This window comes from Hyperolius riggenbachi, chromosome 8 (assembly GCF_040937935.1).
Source record: "Hyperolius riggenbachi isolate aHypRig1 chromosome 8, aHypRig1.pri, whole genome shotgun sequence".
Lineage (NCBI taxonomy): Eukaryota > Metazoa > Chordata > Amphibia > Anura > Hyperoliidae > Hyperolius > Hyperolius riggenbachi.
Genome location: NC_090653.1, coordinates 126489264 through 126506339, shown reverse-complemented (window position 1 = coordinate 126506339; position 17076 = coordinate 126489264). Strand labels below are relative to the sequence as shown.

The following is a 17076-nucleotide window of genomic DNA, read 5'->3' as shown; positions in this document are numbered from 1 at the left end:
AGTCTTTTCGCCCCTTAAGGACCAGAGCCTTTTTCTCCATTCAGACCACTGCAGCTTTCACGGTTTATTGCTCGGTCATAAAACCTACCACCTAAATGAATTTTACCTCCTTTTCTTGTCACTAATACAGCTTTCTTTTGATGCTATTTGATTGCTGCTGCGAGTTTTACTTTTTATTATATTCATCAAAAAAGACATGAATTTTGTCAAAAAAATGACTTTTTTAACTTTCTGTGCTGACATTTTTCAAATAAAGTAAAATTTCCTATACATTTGAGCGCGAAAGTTATTCTGCTACATGTCTTTGATAAAAAAAAAAACATTCAGTGTATATTTATTGGATTGGGTAAAAGTTATAGCGTTTACAAACTATGGTGCCAAAAGTGAATTTTCCCATTTTCAAGCATCTCTGACTTTTCTGCGCACCTGTCATGTTTCATGAGGGGCTAAAATTCCAGGATAGTACAAATACCCCCCAAATGACCCCATTTTGGAAAGAAGACATCCCAAAGTATTCAGTGAGAGGCATGGTGAGTTCATAGAAGATTTTATTTTTTGTCACAAGTTAGCGGAAAATGACAGTTTGTGACAAAAAAAAAAAAAAAAAAAAGTTTCCATTTCTTCTAACTTGCGACAAAAAAAAATGAAATCTGCCACGGACTCACTATGCTCCTCTCTGAATACCTTGAAGTGTCTACTTTCCAGAATGGGGTCATTTGTGGGGTGTGTTTACTGTCCTGGCATTTGGGGGGTGCCTAATTGTAAGCACCCCTGTAAAGCCTAAAGATGCTCATTGGACTTTGGGCCCCTTAGCGCAGTTAGGCCGCAAAAAAGTGCCACACATGTGGTATTGCCGTACTCAGGAAAAGTAGTATAATGTGTTTTGGGGTGTATTTTTACACATACACATGCTGGGTGGGAGAAATATCTCCGTAAATGACAATTTTTTTATTTTTTTTACACACAATTGTCTATTTATAGAGATATTTCTCCCACTCAGCATGGGTATGTGGAAAAATACACCCCAAAACACATTATACTACTTCTCCTGAGTACGGCGATACCACATGTGTGGCACTTTTTTGCACCCTAACTGCGCTAAGGGGCCCAAAGTCCAATGAGTACCTTTAGGATTTCACAGGTCATTTTGAGAAATTTCGTTTCAAGACTACTCCTCACGGTTTAGGGCCCCTAAAATGCCAGGACAGTATAGGAACCCCACAAATTACCCCATTTTAGAAAGAAGACACCCCAAGGTATTCCGTTAGATGTATGGTGAGTTCATAGAAGATTTTTTTTTTTTGTCACAAGTTAGCGGAAATTGATTGTAATTGTTTTTTTTCACAAAGTGTCATTTTCCGCTAACTTGTGACAAAAAATAAAATCTTCTATGAACTCGCCATTCTCCTAACGGAATACCTTGGGGTGTCTTCTTTCTAAAATGGAGTCATTTGTGGGGTTCCTATACTGCCCTGGCATTTTAGGGGCCCTAAACCGTGAGGAGTAGTCTTGAAACCAAATGTGGCAAAATGACCTGTGAAATCCTAAAGGTACTCATTGGACTTTGGGCCCCTTAGCGCACTTAGGGTGCAAAAAAGTGCCACACATGTGGTACCGCCGTACTCAGGAGAAGTAGTATAATGTGTTTTGGGGTGTATTTTTACACATACCCATGCTGGGTGGGAGAAATATCTCTGTAAATGACAATTATTTGATTTTTTTTACACACAATTGTCCATTTACAGAGAGATTTCTCCCACCCAGCATGGGTATGTATAAAAATACACCCCAAAACACATTATACTACTTCTTCTGAGTACGGCGATACCACATGTGTGACACTTTTTTGCAACCTAGGTGCGCTAAGGGGCCTAACGTCCTATTCACAGGTCATTTTGAGGCATTTGGATTCTAGACTACTCCTCACGGTTTAGGGCCCCTAAAATGCCAGGGCAGTATAGGAACCCCACAAGTGACCCCATTTTAGAAAGAAGACACCCCAAGGTATTCTGTTAGGAGTATGGTGAGTTCATAGAAGATTTTTTTTTTGTCACAAGTTAGCGGAAAATGACACTTTGTGAAAAAAAAAACAATACATATCAATTTCCGCTAACTTGTGACAAAAAATAAAATCTTCTATGAACTCATCATACACCTAAAAGAATACCTTGGGGTGTCTTCTTTCTAAAATGGGGTCACTTGTGGGGTTCCTATACTGCCCTGGCATTTTAGGGGCCCTAAACCGTGAGGAGTAGTCTTGAACCCAAATGTCTCAAAATGACCTGTGAAATCCTAAAGGTACTCATTGGACTTTGGGCCCCTTAGCACAGTTAGGCTGCAAAAAAGTGTCACACATGTGGTATCGCCGTACTCAGAAGAAGTAGTATAATGTGTTTTGTGGTGTATTTTTACATATAACCATGCTGGGTGGGAGAAATATCTCTGTAAATGACACATTTTTGATTTTTTTTACACACAATTGTCCATTTACAGAGAGATTTCTCCCACCCAGCATGGGTATGTGTAAAAATACACCACAAAACACATTATACTACTTCTCCTGAGTATGGCGATACCACATGTGTGACACTTTTTTGCAGCCTAGGTGCGCTAAGGGGCCCAACGTCCTATTCACAGGTCATTTTGAGGCATTTGTTTTCTAGACTACTCCTCACGGTTTAGGGCCCCTAAAATGCCAGGGCAGTATAGGAACCCCACAAGTGACCCCATTTTAGAAAGAAGACACCCCAAGGTATTCCGTTAGGGGTATGGTGAGTTCATAGAAGATTTTATTTTTTCTCACAAGTTAGTGAAAAATGACACTTTGTGAAAAAAACAATAACAATCCAATTTCCGCTAACTTTTGACAAAAAATAAAATATTCTATGAACTCATCATACACCTAACAGAATACCTTGGGGTGTCTTCTTTCTAAAATGGGGTCACTTGTGGGGTTCCTATACTGCCCTGGCATTTTACGGGCCCAAAACTGTGAGTAGTCTGGAAACCAAATTTCTCAAAATGACTGTTCAGGGGTATAAGCATCTGCAAATTTTGATGACAGGTGGTCTATGAGGGGGCAAATTTTGTGGAATCGGTCATAAGCAGGGTGGCCTCTTAGATGACAGGATGTATTGGGCCTGATCTGATGGATAGGAGTGCTAGGGGGGTGACAGGAGGTGATTGATGGGTGTCTCAGGGGGCGGTTAGAGGGGAAAATAGATGCAATCAATGCACTGGGGAGGTGATCGGAAGGGGGTCTGAGGGGGATCTGAGGGTTTGGCCGAGTGATCAGGAGCCCACACGGGGCAAATTAGGGCCTGATCTGATGGGTAGGTGTGCTAGGGGGTGACAGGAGGTGATTGATGGGTGTCTCAAGGTGTGATTAGAGGGGGGAAATAGATGCAAGCAATGCACTGGCGAGGTGATCAGGGCTGGGGTCTGAGGGCGTTCTGAGGTGTGGGCGGGTGATTGGGTGCCCGCAAGGGGCAGATTAGGGTCTAATCTGATGGGTAACAGTGACAGGTGGTGATAGGGGGTGATTGATGGGTAATTAGTGGGTGTTTAGAGGAGAGAATAGATGTAAACAATGGATTTGGGAGGTGATCTGATGTCGGATCTGCGGGCGATCTATTGGTGTGGGTGGGTGATCAGATTGCCCGCAAGGGGCAGGTTAGGGGCTGATTGATGGGTGGCAGTGACAGGGGGTGATTGATGGGTGGCAGTGACAGGGGGTGATTGATGGGTGATTGACAGGTAATCAGTGGGTTATTACAGGGGAGAACAGATGTAAATATTGCACGGGCGAATTGATAAGGGGGGGGTCTGAGGGCAATCTGAGCGTGTGGGCAGGTGATTGGGTGCCCGCAAGGGGCAGATTAGGGTCTAATCTGATGGGTAACAGTGACAGGTGGTGATAGGGGGTGATTGATGGGTAATTAGTGGGTGTTTAGAGGAGAGAATAGATGTAAACAATGGATTTGGGAGGTGATCTGATGTCGGATCTGCGGGCGATCTATTGGTGTGGGTGGGTGATCAGATTGCCCGCAAGGGGCAGGTTAGGGGCTGATTGATGGGTGGCAGTGACAGGGGGTGATTGATGGGTGGCAGTGACAGGGGGTGATTGATGGGTGATTGACAGGTAATCAGTGGGTTATTACAGGGGAGAACAGATGTAAATATTGCACGGGCGAATTGATAAGGGGGGGGTCTGAGGGCAATCTGAGCGTGTGGGCAGGTGATTGGGTGCCCGCAAGGGGCAGATTAGGGTCTAATCTGATGGGTAACAGTGACAGGTGGTGATAGGGGGTGATTGATGGGTAATTAGTGGGTGTTTAGAGGAGAGAATAGATGTAAACAATGGATTTGGGAGGTGATCTGATGTCGGATCTGTGGGCGATCTATTGGTGTGGGGGGGTGATCAGATTGCCCGCAAGGGGCAGATCAGGGGCTGATTGATGGGTGGCAGTGACAGGGGGTGATTGACGGGTGATTGACAGGTGATTGACAGGTGATTGACAGGTGATTGACAGGTGATCAGGGGGGATAGATGCATACAGTACACGGGGGGGGGGGGGGGGGTCTGGGGGGGGTCTGGGGAGAATCTGAGGGGTGGGGGGGTGATCAGGAGGGAGTAGGGGGCAGATTAGGGACTTAAAAAAAAAATAGCGTTGACAGATAGTGACAGGGAGTGATTGATGGGTGATTAGGAGGGTGACTGGGTGCAAACAGTGGTCTGGGGGGTGGGCAGGGGGGGGTCTGAGGGGTGCTGTGGGCGATCAGGGGGCAGGGGGGGGGGAAATCAGTGTGTTTGGTGCAGACTAGGGTGGCTGCAGCCTGCCCTGGTGGTCCCTCGGACACTGGGACCACCAGGGCAGGAGGCAGCCAGTATAATAGGCTTTGTATACATTACAAAGCCTATTATACACTGTTGCAGCGGCGATCCGGATGCCAGTAACCCGCCGGCGCTTCCGAACGGCCGGCGGGTTACGGCGAACGGGGGGCGGAGCCAGTCCCCGGCGGCTGATCGCGTCACGAATGACGCGATCGCCGCATAGCCACTCCCGCAGCCGCCCCCGCCGATGGGCGTATTGCGGTCGTTTGGGCCCAGACTTTGCCGCCGCCCATCGGCTGGGGGCGGTCGTTATGTGGTTAAAATAAACGCATGACGTAGCTGCAAATGAATATTGCATATTAATCTCACAGCCAGTTCCTCTCAGAGGCTCACCATTTTCTTCTTACAGTGATCCCTACCAGTTCTGAAAAATGTTGTCAGAACTGAAATATACCAGTTTCTGTCAGTTATATAGCAGCAGCTGTCAGTTACAACTGAATGTGCAAGGTAATGTCCATGTTTCCCTATGGCTCAAGTGGATGATATTACAGTTTAACAGTGTGCTGACCAGGAAACGGTTATGGGGTAGTGTTGGGCGAACAGTGTTCGCCACTGTTCGGGTTCTGCAGAACATCACCCTGTTCAGGTGATGTTCGAGTTCGACCGAACACCTGATCGTGTTCGGCCAAACAGTTCGGCCATATGGCCGAACTAAGAGCGCATGGTCGAACGTTCCCCGAACGTTCGGCTTGCGCTGTGATTGGCCGAACGGGTCACGTGGTTCGGACCCGAACGCGCTCTGATTGGCCGAACGGGTCACGTGGTTCGGGTAAATAAATACCCGATCCACGTCATTTCTCCGCCATTTGTCTGTGGGTTTAGCTTTGGGTAGGCAGGCAGGGTAGTTCTCTCTCCAGCCAGGCTAGCCAGGGTCCCCCCAGTCATTGTGTCGCTGCTGGGAACAGTAGTACACCGCTCACCCACACTATATAGCATTGTGTTTACTGCCACTCTGTGTCTCTGCTGGGAACAGTAGTACACCGCTCACCCGCCACTGTATAGCATTGTGCTCTGTGTCGCTGCTGGTAATAGTAGTACACCGCTCACCCACCACTGTATAGCATTGTGCTCTGTGTCGCTGCTGGGAATAGTAGTACACCGCTCACCCACCACTGTATAGCATTGTGCTCTGTGTCGCTGCTGGGAATAGTAGTACACCGCTCACCCACCACTGTATAGCATTGTGCTCTGTGTCGCTGCTGGGAATAGTAGTACACCGCTCAGCCACCACTGTATAGCATTGTGCTCTGTGTCGCTGCTGGGAATAGTAGTACACCGCTCACCCACCACTGTATAGCATTGTGCTCTGTGTCGCTGCTGGGAATAGTAGTACACCGCTCACCCACCACTATATAGCATTTCTGTACTGCCACTGTACTGCTGCCAGTCGGCGTGTACTTTAAGGATACGTGAAATGAAGAAGAAATCCTGTGAAAGAGGAAGGGGCAAGGGAAGAGGTGTTTCCCCTGACGGTTCACGTACAGGCCACAGTGGAGCACCGAAGAAAACCCACTCAATACCGCCCATGTTGTCCAGGAAATCAACCCTCACAAATCCAAAAGAACAGGACCAGATAATTAATTGGATGACCTCTCAAGCGTCCAGCAGTGGGTTAAGCAGCACTAGCACATCACGCACGAGGTCCGAGTCCTCAGCCAGTTACAAGGAGCCAGTGGGCACAAAGCTGACACAACCGGCAGCGACACCACGCACACAACTGCCAAATAACCAGTCCGAAGAATTTCCTCAGGACACAATGGGGTATTCGCAGAAGCTATTCTCAGCCCAACAAACTTCCACCTTTCAAAGGTCAATGGAACAGCCAGAAATGTTGTGCCCGGATTCACAACCATTTACTGTGGGAAATGCACCGCGCACTGAAATGCAAGGCGAGTCCGAGGACTTTGAAACCCAAATCCCAGAGCAAGTTGGGCAGGAGGGATTTCAATTGCAGGAGGTCGGCCGAGAAGATCTGGAAGACGACGTTGGAGTGAGCTGCGCAGAGGTTGTTCTGGGGAGCTCTACTCCACGGCGGCAGCCCACAATCGCATATGACGAGTTTGAGGAGATGGAAGAGGAGGGTTTGGACAATGTGGACACAGACCCAGATTTTGTATGTGAAGGAGAACATCGCCGTCGTAGCAGCACAGATGAGTCTGTTAAAGAACCCACTGCTGCACGAGTTGCCCTTGTGCCACAAGGTAGGCGGCGCGAAATTTCAGGCACCACAAGCGTGGACGTTCAAGTGAGACGCAAAAGAGGCGCAAACAGAAATCGCCAGCAAGGCAGGTGCTCCAAAGTCTGGCCTTTCTTTGAAGACTGCAGTGAGGATGGTACCATGGTGATTTGCAAGGTGTGCAAGACCCGCCTGAGCAGGGGGAAAAATATTAAAGAGAATCTGTATTGTTAAAATCGCACAAAAGTAAACATACCAGTGCGTTAGGGGACATCTCCTATTACCCTCTGTCACAATTTCGCCGCTCCCCGCCGCATTAAAAGTGGTTAAAAACAGTTTTAAAAAGTTTGTTTATAAACAAACAAAATGGCCACCAAAACAGGAAGTAGGTTGATGTACAGTATGTTCACACATAGAAAATACATCCATACACAAGCAGGCTGTATACAGCATTCCTTTTGAATCTCAAGAGATCATTTGTGTGTTTCTTTCCCCCCTGAGGGGGGAGTGCATAGCAGAACCACAACACTGAAGAACTTGGCAGCCTTCCAGACACAGGCTGACAAGTCTGACAGGGGAAAGATACATTGATTTATTACAGAGACTGTGATAGTACAAAGTGCTGCAGTAAGCCAGAACACATTAGAATAGCTTTTGGAACTTGTAGGATGATAAAAAACAGGATGCAATTTTTGTTTACGGAGTCTCTTTAACAACCTCTCCACCACCAGCATGACCCGCCACATGGTATCCAAACATCCCACTCTGTGGGCAAACGCGGCAGGACAGGGTACCAGCAACACTGCCTCCCTTGGGGTCACCAGACTCACCACCAGACCCTCCTCAGCAGCAGCAGTAGCCCAGCCATTGCATGGGTTCACAACAACATTCACAAACATCAGACGACGCTGACACTGTCACTTTCTGGAATAGTGCTCTTGAGGTCTCCCAGTCTTCATCAAACACAACAACCAACAGCCCTTCAGTGTGCAGCCCTACGGTTCAGTTGTCTGTCTCGGAGATGTTTGAGCGCAAGAGGAAATTTCCAGCAAATGACCCCGGGGCCGTGGCATTAACAGCCAGCATAGCCAAGCTTCTGGCCTGCGAAATGCTGCCATATCGAGTGGTGGAGACAAACAGCTTCAAGGGCATGATGTCAGTGGCCATCCCACGTTACGTGGTTCCCAGCCTCTACCACTTTGCGCGCTCTGCAGTGCCCGAGTTGCATGAGCACGTGGTCAGCAAAATAACCCGAAGCTTGAAGAATGCCGTTGCCTGCAAGGTTCACCTCACCACTGACACCTGGACGAGTGCGTTCGGCCAGGGTCGATACATCTCCCTTACCGCGCACTGGGTGAACCTTGTGGAGCCTGGCAGCGATTCCTCACCTGCTACGGCGCGGGTGTTGCCCACGCCGCAAACAGCTGCACCGCCGTCCCTCCCACTGGATAACAACAGCAGCACCTACCTCTCTGACTCCTTCTCCTCCAACGCATCTCAAAGCTGTACCTCATCCGGAAACGCTAACCCAGCAGCAGTAGGATCGTGGAAGCAGTGCAGCACAGCTGTTGGCATGCGTCAGCAAGCGTCCTGAAGCTGATCTGCCTTGGGGATAAGCAGCACACAGGGGAGGAAATTTGGAGGGGAATAAAGGAACAGACGGATTTGTGGCTGGCACCGCTGGACCTGAAACCGGGCATGGTTGTGTGTGATAATGGGAGTAATCTCATTCGCGCTTTAAGGTTGGCTAAGCTGACACACATCCCTTGCCTGGCGCACGTGATGAACCTAGTAGTTCAGCGGTTCCTGAGGACATACCCAGGCGTGGCCGATCTTCTGTTGAAGGTGCGACGAGTGGCCAAACATTGTAGAAATTCCAGTACTGCTTCGGGGGCACTCGCCATGATGCAGGAGTGCTTCAATCTCCCCCACCATCGCTTGCTGTGTGATGTCCCTACGCGCTGGAATTCTACGCTGCACATGCTAGCCCGCTTTTGCGAGCAGAAGAGTGCAGTGGTCCAGTACATGACGGCGCAGTACCGAGGCGCATCCGGACAGCTGCCAAGCTTCTGTGGATCCGATTGGGCCAACATGTTGGACCTCTGCCAAGTCCTCCAAAATTTTGAGCAATCCACGTTGCTTGTGAGCAGTGACAACTCTTCAGTCAGCATTACCATACCACTGCTGTGTTTACTGAAGAAGTCAATGTTGAAAATCAAGGAAACAGCTGTCATGATGCAACTGGGGGAATCTGAAGGAGAAAACAATCAGCGTGATGATACCAACATCAGGCCATCTGCTTTAGGAAACGCTGGCCCCAGCAGCTATGACGAAGAAGAGGAGGAGAAACAGCTGGAGTTGGAGCAGGAATTTCATGCCACCACTGACGAGGGCCAGAGCGGTGCACGTTGGACTTCCACAATTGAGCGCGAATGGTCAGCAGAAGCAGACCAGGAAGAAGGTGACGACTATGATGCATCACAACTATCACAACGCTCACAAGAGGATGATGAGGATTCTGGCAGGACTCTGGCACACATGGCTCAATTCATGCTAGACTGCATTGAACGTGACCCACGCATTGTGCGCATTCTGGACAACACCAATTACTGGGTTTATACCCTTCTGGATCCACGGTACAAACACACTGTTCCAAAACTGCTTGAAGAAAGAGCCAGACAGGTCAAAATGGAAGAATACCAGCAGGCCCTTGTGGAGATTTTAGAGAGGAGATTGACATCCTCCCCCTCCTCTAGCCAGTTGTACGCCGACAGACTGACTTCCGCAAACCCAGGACGACCAGGAGGGCAGCAAACAACACAAGCCGCAGCTAGTGCCCAAAAGGGAATGGTATCGGCAGTGTCCTTGGAGTGGGAAAATTTTCTGACACCCCATGCAGCAGCCCACAGAACAGCAAGCGTGCAGATCCACCTCCAACACCGACCGCCTGGAGAAGATGGTCAAGGACTACATGTCAGATGGCGTAGCTGTGTTGAACAATCCATCTGCACCCTTCAACTATTGGGTATCGAAGCTAGACACCTGGCACGACCTGGTAATGTACGCAATAGAGGTGCTGGCTTGCCCGGCAGCCAGCGTTATGTCGGAACGCTGTTTCAGTGCTGCCGAAGGCATCGTCACAGATCGGCGTATCCGCCTCTCCACAGAAAATGCAGACCGTCTGACTCAAATTAAAATGAATCAATCCTGGATTGGAAATGACTACGCAACACTCCCGGACCCCAACCAAGTAACATGAACAATGAACATCTGTGATGGGTTAGCGTTTCCGGTCCCTGTTTATTGAACCTCTCATCTGTATTACATTTATGACTGCATGGCGACAAAATGCATTGCTATCCGCACGCTTCTTGTCCTCATGCAAGGCCTGGGTTGCGCCTCAAAGCGTGGCCTTCTCCTCCTGCGCCGCCCTCCTCCTGTTCCATCACGTGTGCTGCTGCTGGGTTAGCGTTACCGGTCCCTTTTCCTGGAACCTCTTATCTGTATTACATTTATGACTGCATGGCGACAAAAAGCATGTTACCTGTGCAAAGAAAAATGACATTTTCCGCATTTAAAAGACATTTTTTCCTTTGAAACTTTACAATCAATTTTCTCAAAAACTAAAAAACTATAAGCTCTTTTTCAAATATTTTTTTTTCCTCTTGTACCCACTCCCAAGGTGCACATACCCTGCAAATTTGGGGTATGTAGCATGTAAGGAAGTTTTACAAAGCACGAAAGTTCGGGTCCCCATTGACTTCCATTATGTTCGGAGTTCGGCGCGAACACCCGAACATCGCGGCCATGTTTGGCGAACGTTCGCGAACCCGAACATCCAGGTGTTCGCCCAACACTATGGAGGACGGAGAATTCCATTGATCACAGTGGACAAATGGGATGCACGAGAGGAGAAAGAAATTGAGTAGTAGACTACACAGTAGGTACATATGACTTGTGTATGGTTATTTTCACTTTTTATTTTCAGTTCAGGTTCTCTTTAAGTACAGATGTACTATATATTTATACATCCAGTTATGTGCAGTACTCTTTCTTTCGTTAGAATTTTTGGAGCAAGTTGGTGGAAATTAAACAGGGAAAAGCTTAGTGAAGTGCAGCTGTACAGTTTTCAGACATTCAGTTATGTGCAGTTTGTACCCTTTCTTATCTCATCTTGTGTTTGAATATCTGGAGTGGACATAGACTTCACTATACAGTTCCTTATTTCTGAAAGATCCACTTCATTGAAGTGAGTTCCATTTTCATGCATTTAGTAAGTACATTCCTTCTTCTGAGTAATGAATCGGGACCCATCTCTTAGTTTACTGTATGTGACTTTGAAAAAAATAGATTTAAATGGCCACTTTAAAACACCTATGCTGTAGTGTACACTGTACAGCAAGTTGGCTCTATTAATGCCCCCATGTTCTCGCTACAAGTCAGGCCCGCTACATCACTTCCTGATTGATTATGTCTGACAGCTGCATGGCAGAAAATTGAAGCACTGTGACCTTATCGGCGTATTGCTTCTCCTGAATTTTTGCTATGTTAAGACAAAATCCAATGAGGAGTAATAATCTGGAATGAACAAGCTCTTAATTTTCAACACATGGGCCCTACAACCTGCAGAGCTTTTAGTATGTGAGGGTGTCCACCTTGTCATGTACAAATAGTGAGGCTTCTCTGATGGCATGCATTTTATTTTTTTCATATGTTTCTCCAGATGAAGGTGAAGATTTTTGGGTATATCGCTGGGTTCATGTGATCGATGGGACCTCCGACCAACCCTTTATACTTGAAATTTATGCAACCTCACAGCCCAATAAATTTAATGACATACACCCTAGTAAGTATATATTATGCACCATAGTCAAGTTGCTAATCAATGGGTGGCTCATTTCTTGATGGGTTTCTAGCAGCCTAAGCATTTTTGTTTTCTTTCTTCCATGTAACCATTAGAAATGTTTAGCAATCTCTCTTCTCTTGGTGGGAGACCTTAGGATAGGAATTGCATAATGACAGCACAGGATGTATAATAACTTTTCTTTCTGCTGTATGTAGCTTTCCAGCAAAAAGCAGTAAATCAATGACACTAGCGAAGGAATGAACATTCTGAATACTCTTATACAACAAAACGTTTAATGTTATCATTTTTGAAAGGATGGATCATTTAACCATTTCTGGATCCTTGCTACGTAAAAATATGCCCCGTACTTCACTTGCGGATCAGGGGCGTATATATACACGCATTGTTTACTTACCACCACAATTTGTGATGGTCGCCTTCATCGCAATCCTGTCCTTCTGTGATCAGTGGATGGGAAACAGCTGTTCCAAAAACCCGATCTCTGTGCCTCTGATGAATGATATAAACAATTAAGGGGCCCATACACTGGTCGATTTCAGCCATTGATGATCGATCAGAAATCGATTCTTTTAGATCTATCTATTGATCGATTTTTGGCCAATTTTGATTGATTTCGATGGATTTGATCTATCTGACAGGATGGAAGATCTAGGTCGATCTGCTGCTGGTAGCAGATCCATGGTCCATAGAGTTGCATTGGATCTAATGGTCCAATAATGCATGTAGATAGATTTCCAATACGTTTCATTCTGAAATCTATAGGAAATCTGTTCCTAGTTTGTGGCACACATCAGGTAGATTCCTGTCAGATTCAACTTGACAGGCATCTGACAGAAACAGTGGCGGCTCCAGGAAATTTTTTTAGGGGGTGCTATGCAGGTGCTGGACCAATTTCCGGGGGAGCTGACGACCTGCGGCGCGCGAAGCGCGCCGCGCCAAAAATGGGTGTGGCCACAACCTGCGGCGCGCGAAGCGCGCCGCGGCGAAAAAATGGGCGTGGTCATGACCGGATGAGGGCGGGGCTAACTGTAATTTAAAGTGAACCCAGGGTGAGAGTGATATGGTGGCTGCCATATTTATTTCCTTTTAAACAATACTAGTTGCCTGGCAGCCCTGCTGATCTATTTGGCTGTAGTAGTGAACTGAATTACACCAGAAACAAGCCATGCAGCTAATCTTGTCAGTTCTGACAATATTGTCAGAAACCCCTGACCTGCTGCATGCTTGTTCAGGGTCTATGGTTGAAAGAATAAGAGGCAGAGGACCAGCACGGCAGCCAGGCAACTGGTATTGCTTAAAGGGAGATAAATATGGCAGCCTCAATATTATTCTCACCTCGGGTTCCCTTTAAAAGTGCAACGCAAAGACAGAGGGCCCAAGTTTTGGTGACCCTTTTCCCTGAAAATTCACATAATTGTGCAGGTTTTCTCAAGAAAATACACGTAATGTGAGCAGATTTTAACAAAAAACACGTCCAATGACCCCAATATGCACAATCGTTATCAGATATGGCCCCAATATGCACAATCGTTATCAGATATGGCCCCAATATGCACAATCGTTATCAGATATGGCCCCAATATGCACAATCGTTATCAGATATAGCCCCAATATGCACAATCGGTAGCAGATATGACCCCAATATGCACAATCGTTAGCAGATATGACCCCAATATGCACAATCGTTATCAGATATGGCCCCAATATGCACAATCGTTATCAGATATGGCCCCAATATGCACAATCGTTATCAGATATGGTCCCAATATGCACAATCGGTAGCAGATATGGTCCCAATATGCACAATCGGTGGCAGATATGGTCCCAATATGCACAATCGGTGGCAGATATGGTCCCAATATGCACAATCGGTGGCAGATATGGTCCCAATATGCACAATCGGTGGCAGATATGGTCCCAATATGCACAATCGGTGGCAGATATGGTCCCAATATGCACAATCGGTAGCAGATATGGCCCCAATATGCACAATCGGTAGCAGATATGACCCCAATATGCACAATCGGTAGCAGATATGACCCCAATATGCACAATCGGTAGCAGATATGACCCCAATATGCACAATCGGTAGCAGATATGACCCCAATATGCACAATCGGTAGCAGATATGACCCCAATATGCACAATCGGTAGCAGATATGACCCCAATATGCACAATCGGTAGCAGATATGACCCCAATATGCACAATCGGTAGCAGATATGACCCCAATATGCACAATCGGTAGCAGAAATGACCCCAATATGCACAATCGGTAGCAGAAATGACCCCAATATGCACAATCGGTAGCAGAAATGACCCCAATATGCACAATCGGTAGCAGAAATGACCCCAACATGCACAATCGGTAGCAGATATCGCCCCAATATGCACAATCCGTAGCAGATATGACCCCAATATGCACAATCCGTAGCAGATATGACCCCAATATGCACAATCCGTGGCAGATATGACCCCAATATGCACAATCCGTGGCAGATATGACCCCAATATGCACAATCCGTGGCAGATATGACCCCAATATGCACAATCCGTAGCAGATATGACCCCAATATGCACAATCCGCATCACCTGAAAAAGAAAAGAAAAACCCATTTACTCACCTACAGCCAGAAGACCTTCTTTCCCGACCTCCCGTCCCGAGTCCCGACCTCATTGTGGCGCGCAGCGCCCGCGCGCCCACGATCCTCTTCCTTCCCGACGTCACGACGAGACTTCCTGCCTGCATGCAGAGAGCAGGGCTACGGGAAAATGGCCGCCCGAAGTCTGCAGAACAGGGCTCCGGGCGGCCATCTTACCGTAGCCCTGCCTGCTGCTCCGTGCTGCCGGTGTGTGAACTGACTTGGCGTCTTTTAGACGCCTGAAGTCAGTTCACTCCAGGGGGTGCTTTGGGGGTGCTTGGACAATTCTAGGGGGTGCTCGAGCACCCCCAAGCACCCCCCTGGCGCCGCCACTGGACAGAAATCTTATCTGATGGTCGAATCTGCTGCAAATCTATAAGTGTATGGCCACCTTTACACACACTAGTTCCCGTCTACTGTTAGCACTCAGGGAGTCGGGAACAAAGTGTTGAGGTCTCTTGTGGCCAAAAAGTAAAATACACCCAAATACACCATAATACACTTTTACATAGAAAAATTAAATACATTTTTATTATTTTTTAATCCCTTGCACCCCTACCCCTTAGTTACCAAAAATATTTACAAAAAAAAATAAAAAATACGATTTAAAAAAAACAAAACTACATAAATTAGGGACTTTTTTTCTAATATGTATGTCATGAGGGTATATTACTGGTGCTTTTGTAAATAAAGGCTTGTAATTATTTTTGTATAAAAAAACACTAAATGGTAAAAAAAATACACATTTATTTCCCAAAAATTAAATGTTGTAATTCTTTTTGTATAAAAAAAACACTAAATGGTAAAAAAAAATACACATTTATTTCCCAAACATTAAATGTTGTAATAACTGAGACAAATGGGCAAAATAAAATGTCTGTTTTATCTACAATAGCACATTTTATCTTTAAACTACAGTGGCTGAAAGCTGAAAAATGAAGGATGAATTTGTGCAATGTTTTTCTTCTTCCTCCCTGTAAAGTGCATAGAAAATATAATAATTCTTAGCAAAAGGTACTGCCCAAAGAAAGCCTAGTTTGTACCACAAAAAATAATATATAGGGTGTGATAAGTAGTCATAAAATGATTGGCAAAAGAATGGGAGGAGCATGATGTGAAAATTGCTGGGTGTTTTTTTTTTGGGGGGGTTTTTGTACACAAACGCTGCTTCATATCAGTGCTGCCAGGCTCAACAGATAGACTTAATTGGAAAGTTCATTATATCTGGCAAAACATGGTTTGGAAGTGGTTAATTGTGCTTAGGAAGCATTATATATACAAGGGTCATCCAGAAAGTTACACCCGTTTGCTTTTATCTGATGCTCAAAGTATTCTTTCAATGTAATGCAACTTGTTTCTATGTAATATCAGACAGCTAATATACACTAGAGTAGACATTGAAAGGAGATGCATTGTTTTGAAAACCGAAATACATGTCATTAGATGCCTTAAAGGAAACCAGAGCTCAGACAAAGAAAAAGATGTATACATACCTTGGGCTTCCTCCAGCCCCATCCGCTTGGATCGCTCCCCTGCTGCTGTCCTCCGATGTCTGCAACTCCAGTACCAGTTCCCTGCACTTCCGTCAGTCGGAGCCAGTCTACGCAGGAGAAGTGCGCTCTTTGTGTATCTCTCCAGCAGCTGCTGGAGAGATACGTAGAAGGCGCACTTCTCTTACGCCAGACTGGCTCCGACTGTCGGAAGTGCGGGGACCCGGTACCAGAGCTGCAGACATTGGAGGACAGCAGCGGGGGAGCGATCCAAGCAGATGGGGCTGGAAGAAGCCCAAGGTATGTATAAATCTTTTTCTTTTTCTGAGCTCTGGTACACTTTAATTGCAACGTCAGTAGGGTCTTACAGGAATCCTAGCTAAGTTATGACAAATAGATACGACCTCTTGTTTGCTCAAACATCACATACCACAGACTCGGGGTGGTGAGGAGGCATTGTAAAACCAGAGTTCAAAAGTCAAGTACAGGCAGAGTGCATACAATATTTGTTATAGGCTAACCCCTAGCATGTTAAACATCTTGCACTATGCCAAATTACAGGGGTCCCCACAAAAAGCTACAGGATGGCATTAAATAAGATGGTAAACAAATTGTCTGCAAATATCAGGACTGGACATACTTTTATCCCTGGTAATGCTCGTTACACACATGAGATAAGTCTTTGGAAAATAATCTAAGGCCAATTTTACCACCTTCATGTAGTACGAGAGCATACCTACACAGTCTATTCTATTAAGCTTCGTACACCCATCAGATAAAAATCTTTGCAAACTGAGGAATTAATCTGTCACGTAGGTTTGTCAGAAAGATGCTGTACACATGCAAAAGATCAGTTCCTGCAAAATGCTTTCATAGTCTATTAACTTCCTTCTTTTTAATGCATGCCTGTACATGCAAAAGTTAAGATGCAGATCTCATATGCACCTTGTTTAATGAACGATCATCTGCAGACCAGATCCAACGGGATGAATCTGAAAGATTGAGGGA

At 46.2% G+C, this 17076-nt stretch overlaps 1 protein-coding gene across 3 annotated transcripts in view; it reads left to right on the top strand.

Moving 5' to 3' along the window:
• RADX (RPA1 related single stranded DNA binding protein, X-linked) overlaps positions 1-17076 on the top strand; it is a 99027-nt gene that overhangs the window by 56060 nt on the left and 25891 nt on the right. For 2 of the 3 annotated variants that reach the window (XM_068251053.1, XM_068251051.1), the window contains exon 6: positions 11794-11916. The exons of the other annotated variant lie outside the window; for it this stretch is intronic. In XM_068251053.1, the coding sequence (XP_068107154.1) occupies positions 11794-11916 (123 nt within the window). The remainder of the gene's footprint in view (positions 1-11793; positions 11917-17076) is intronic. 3 annotated transcript variants of the gene reach the window in all.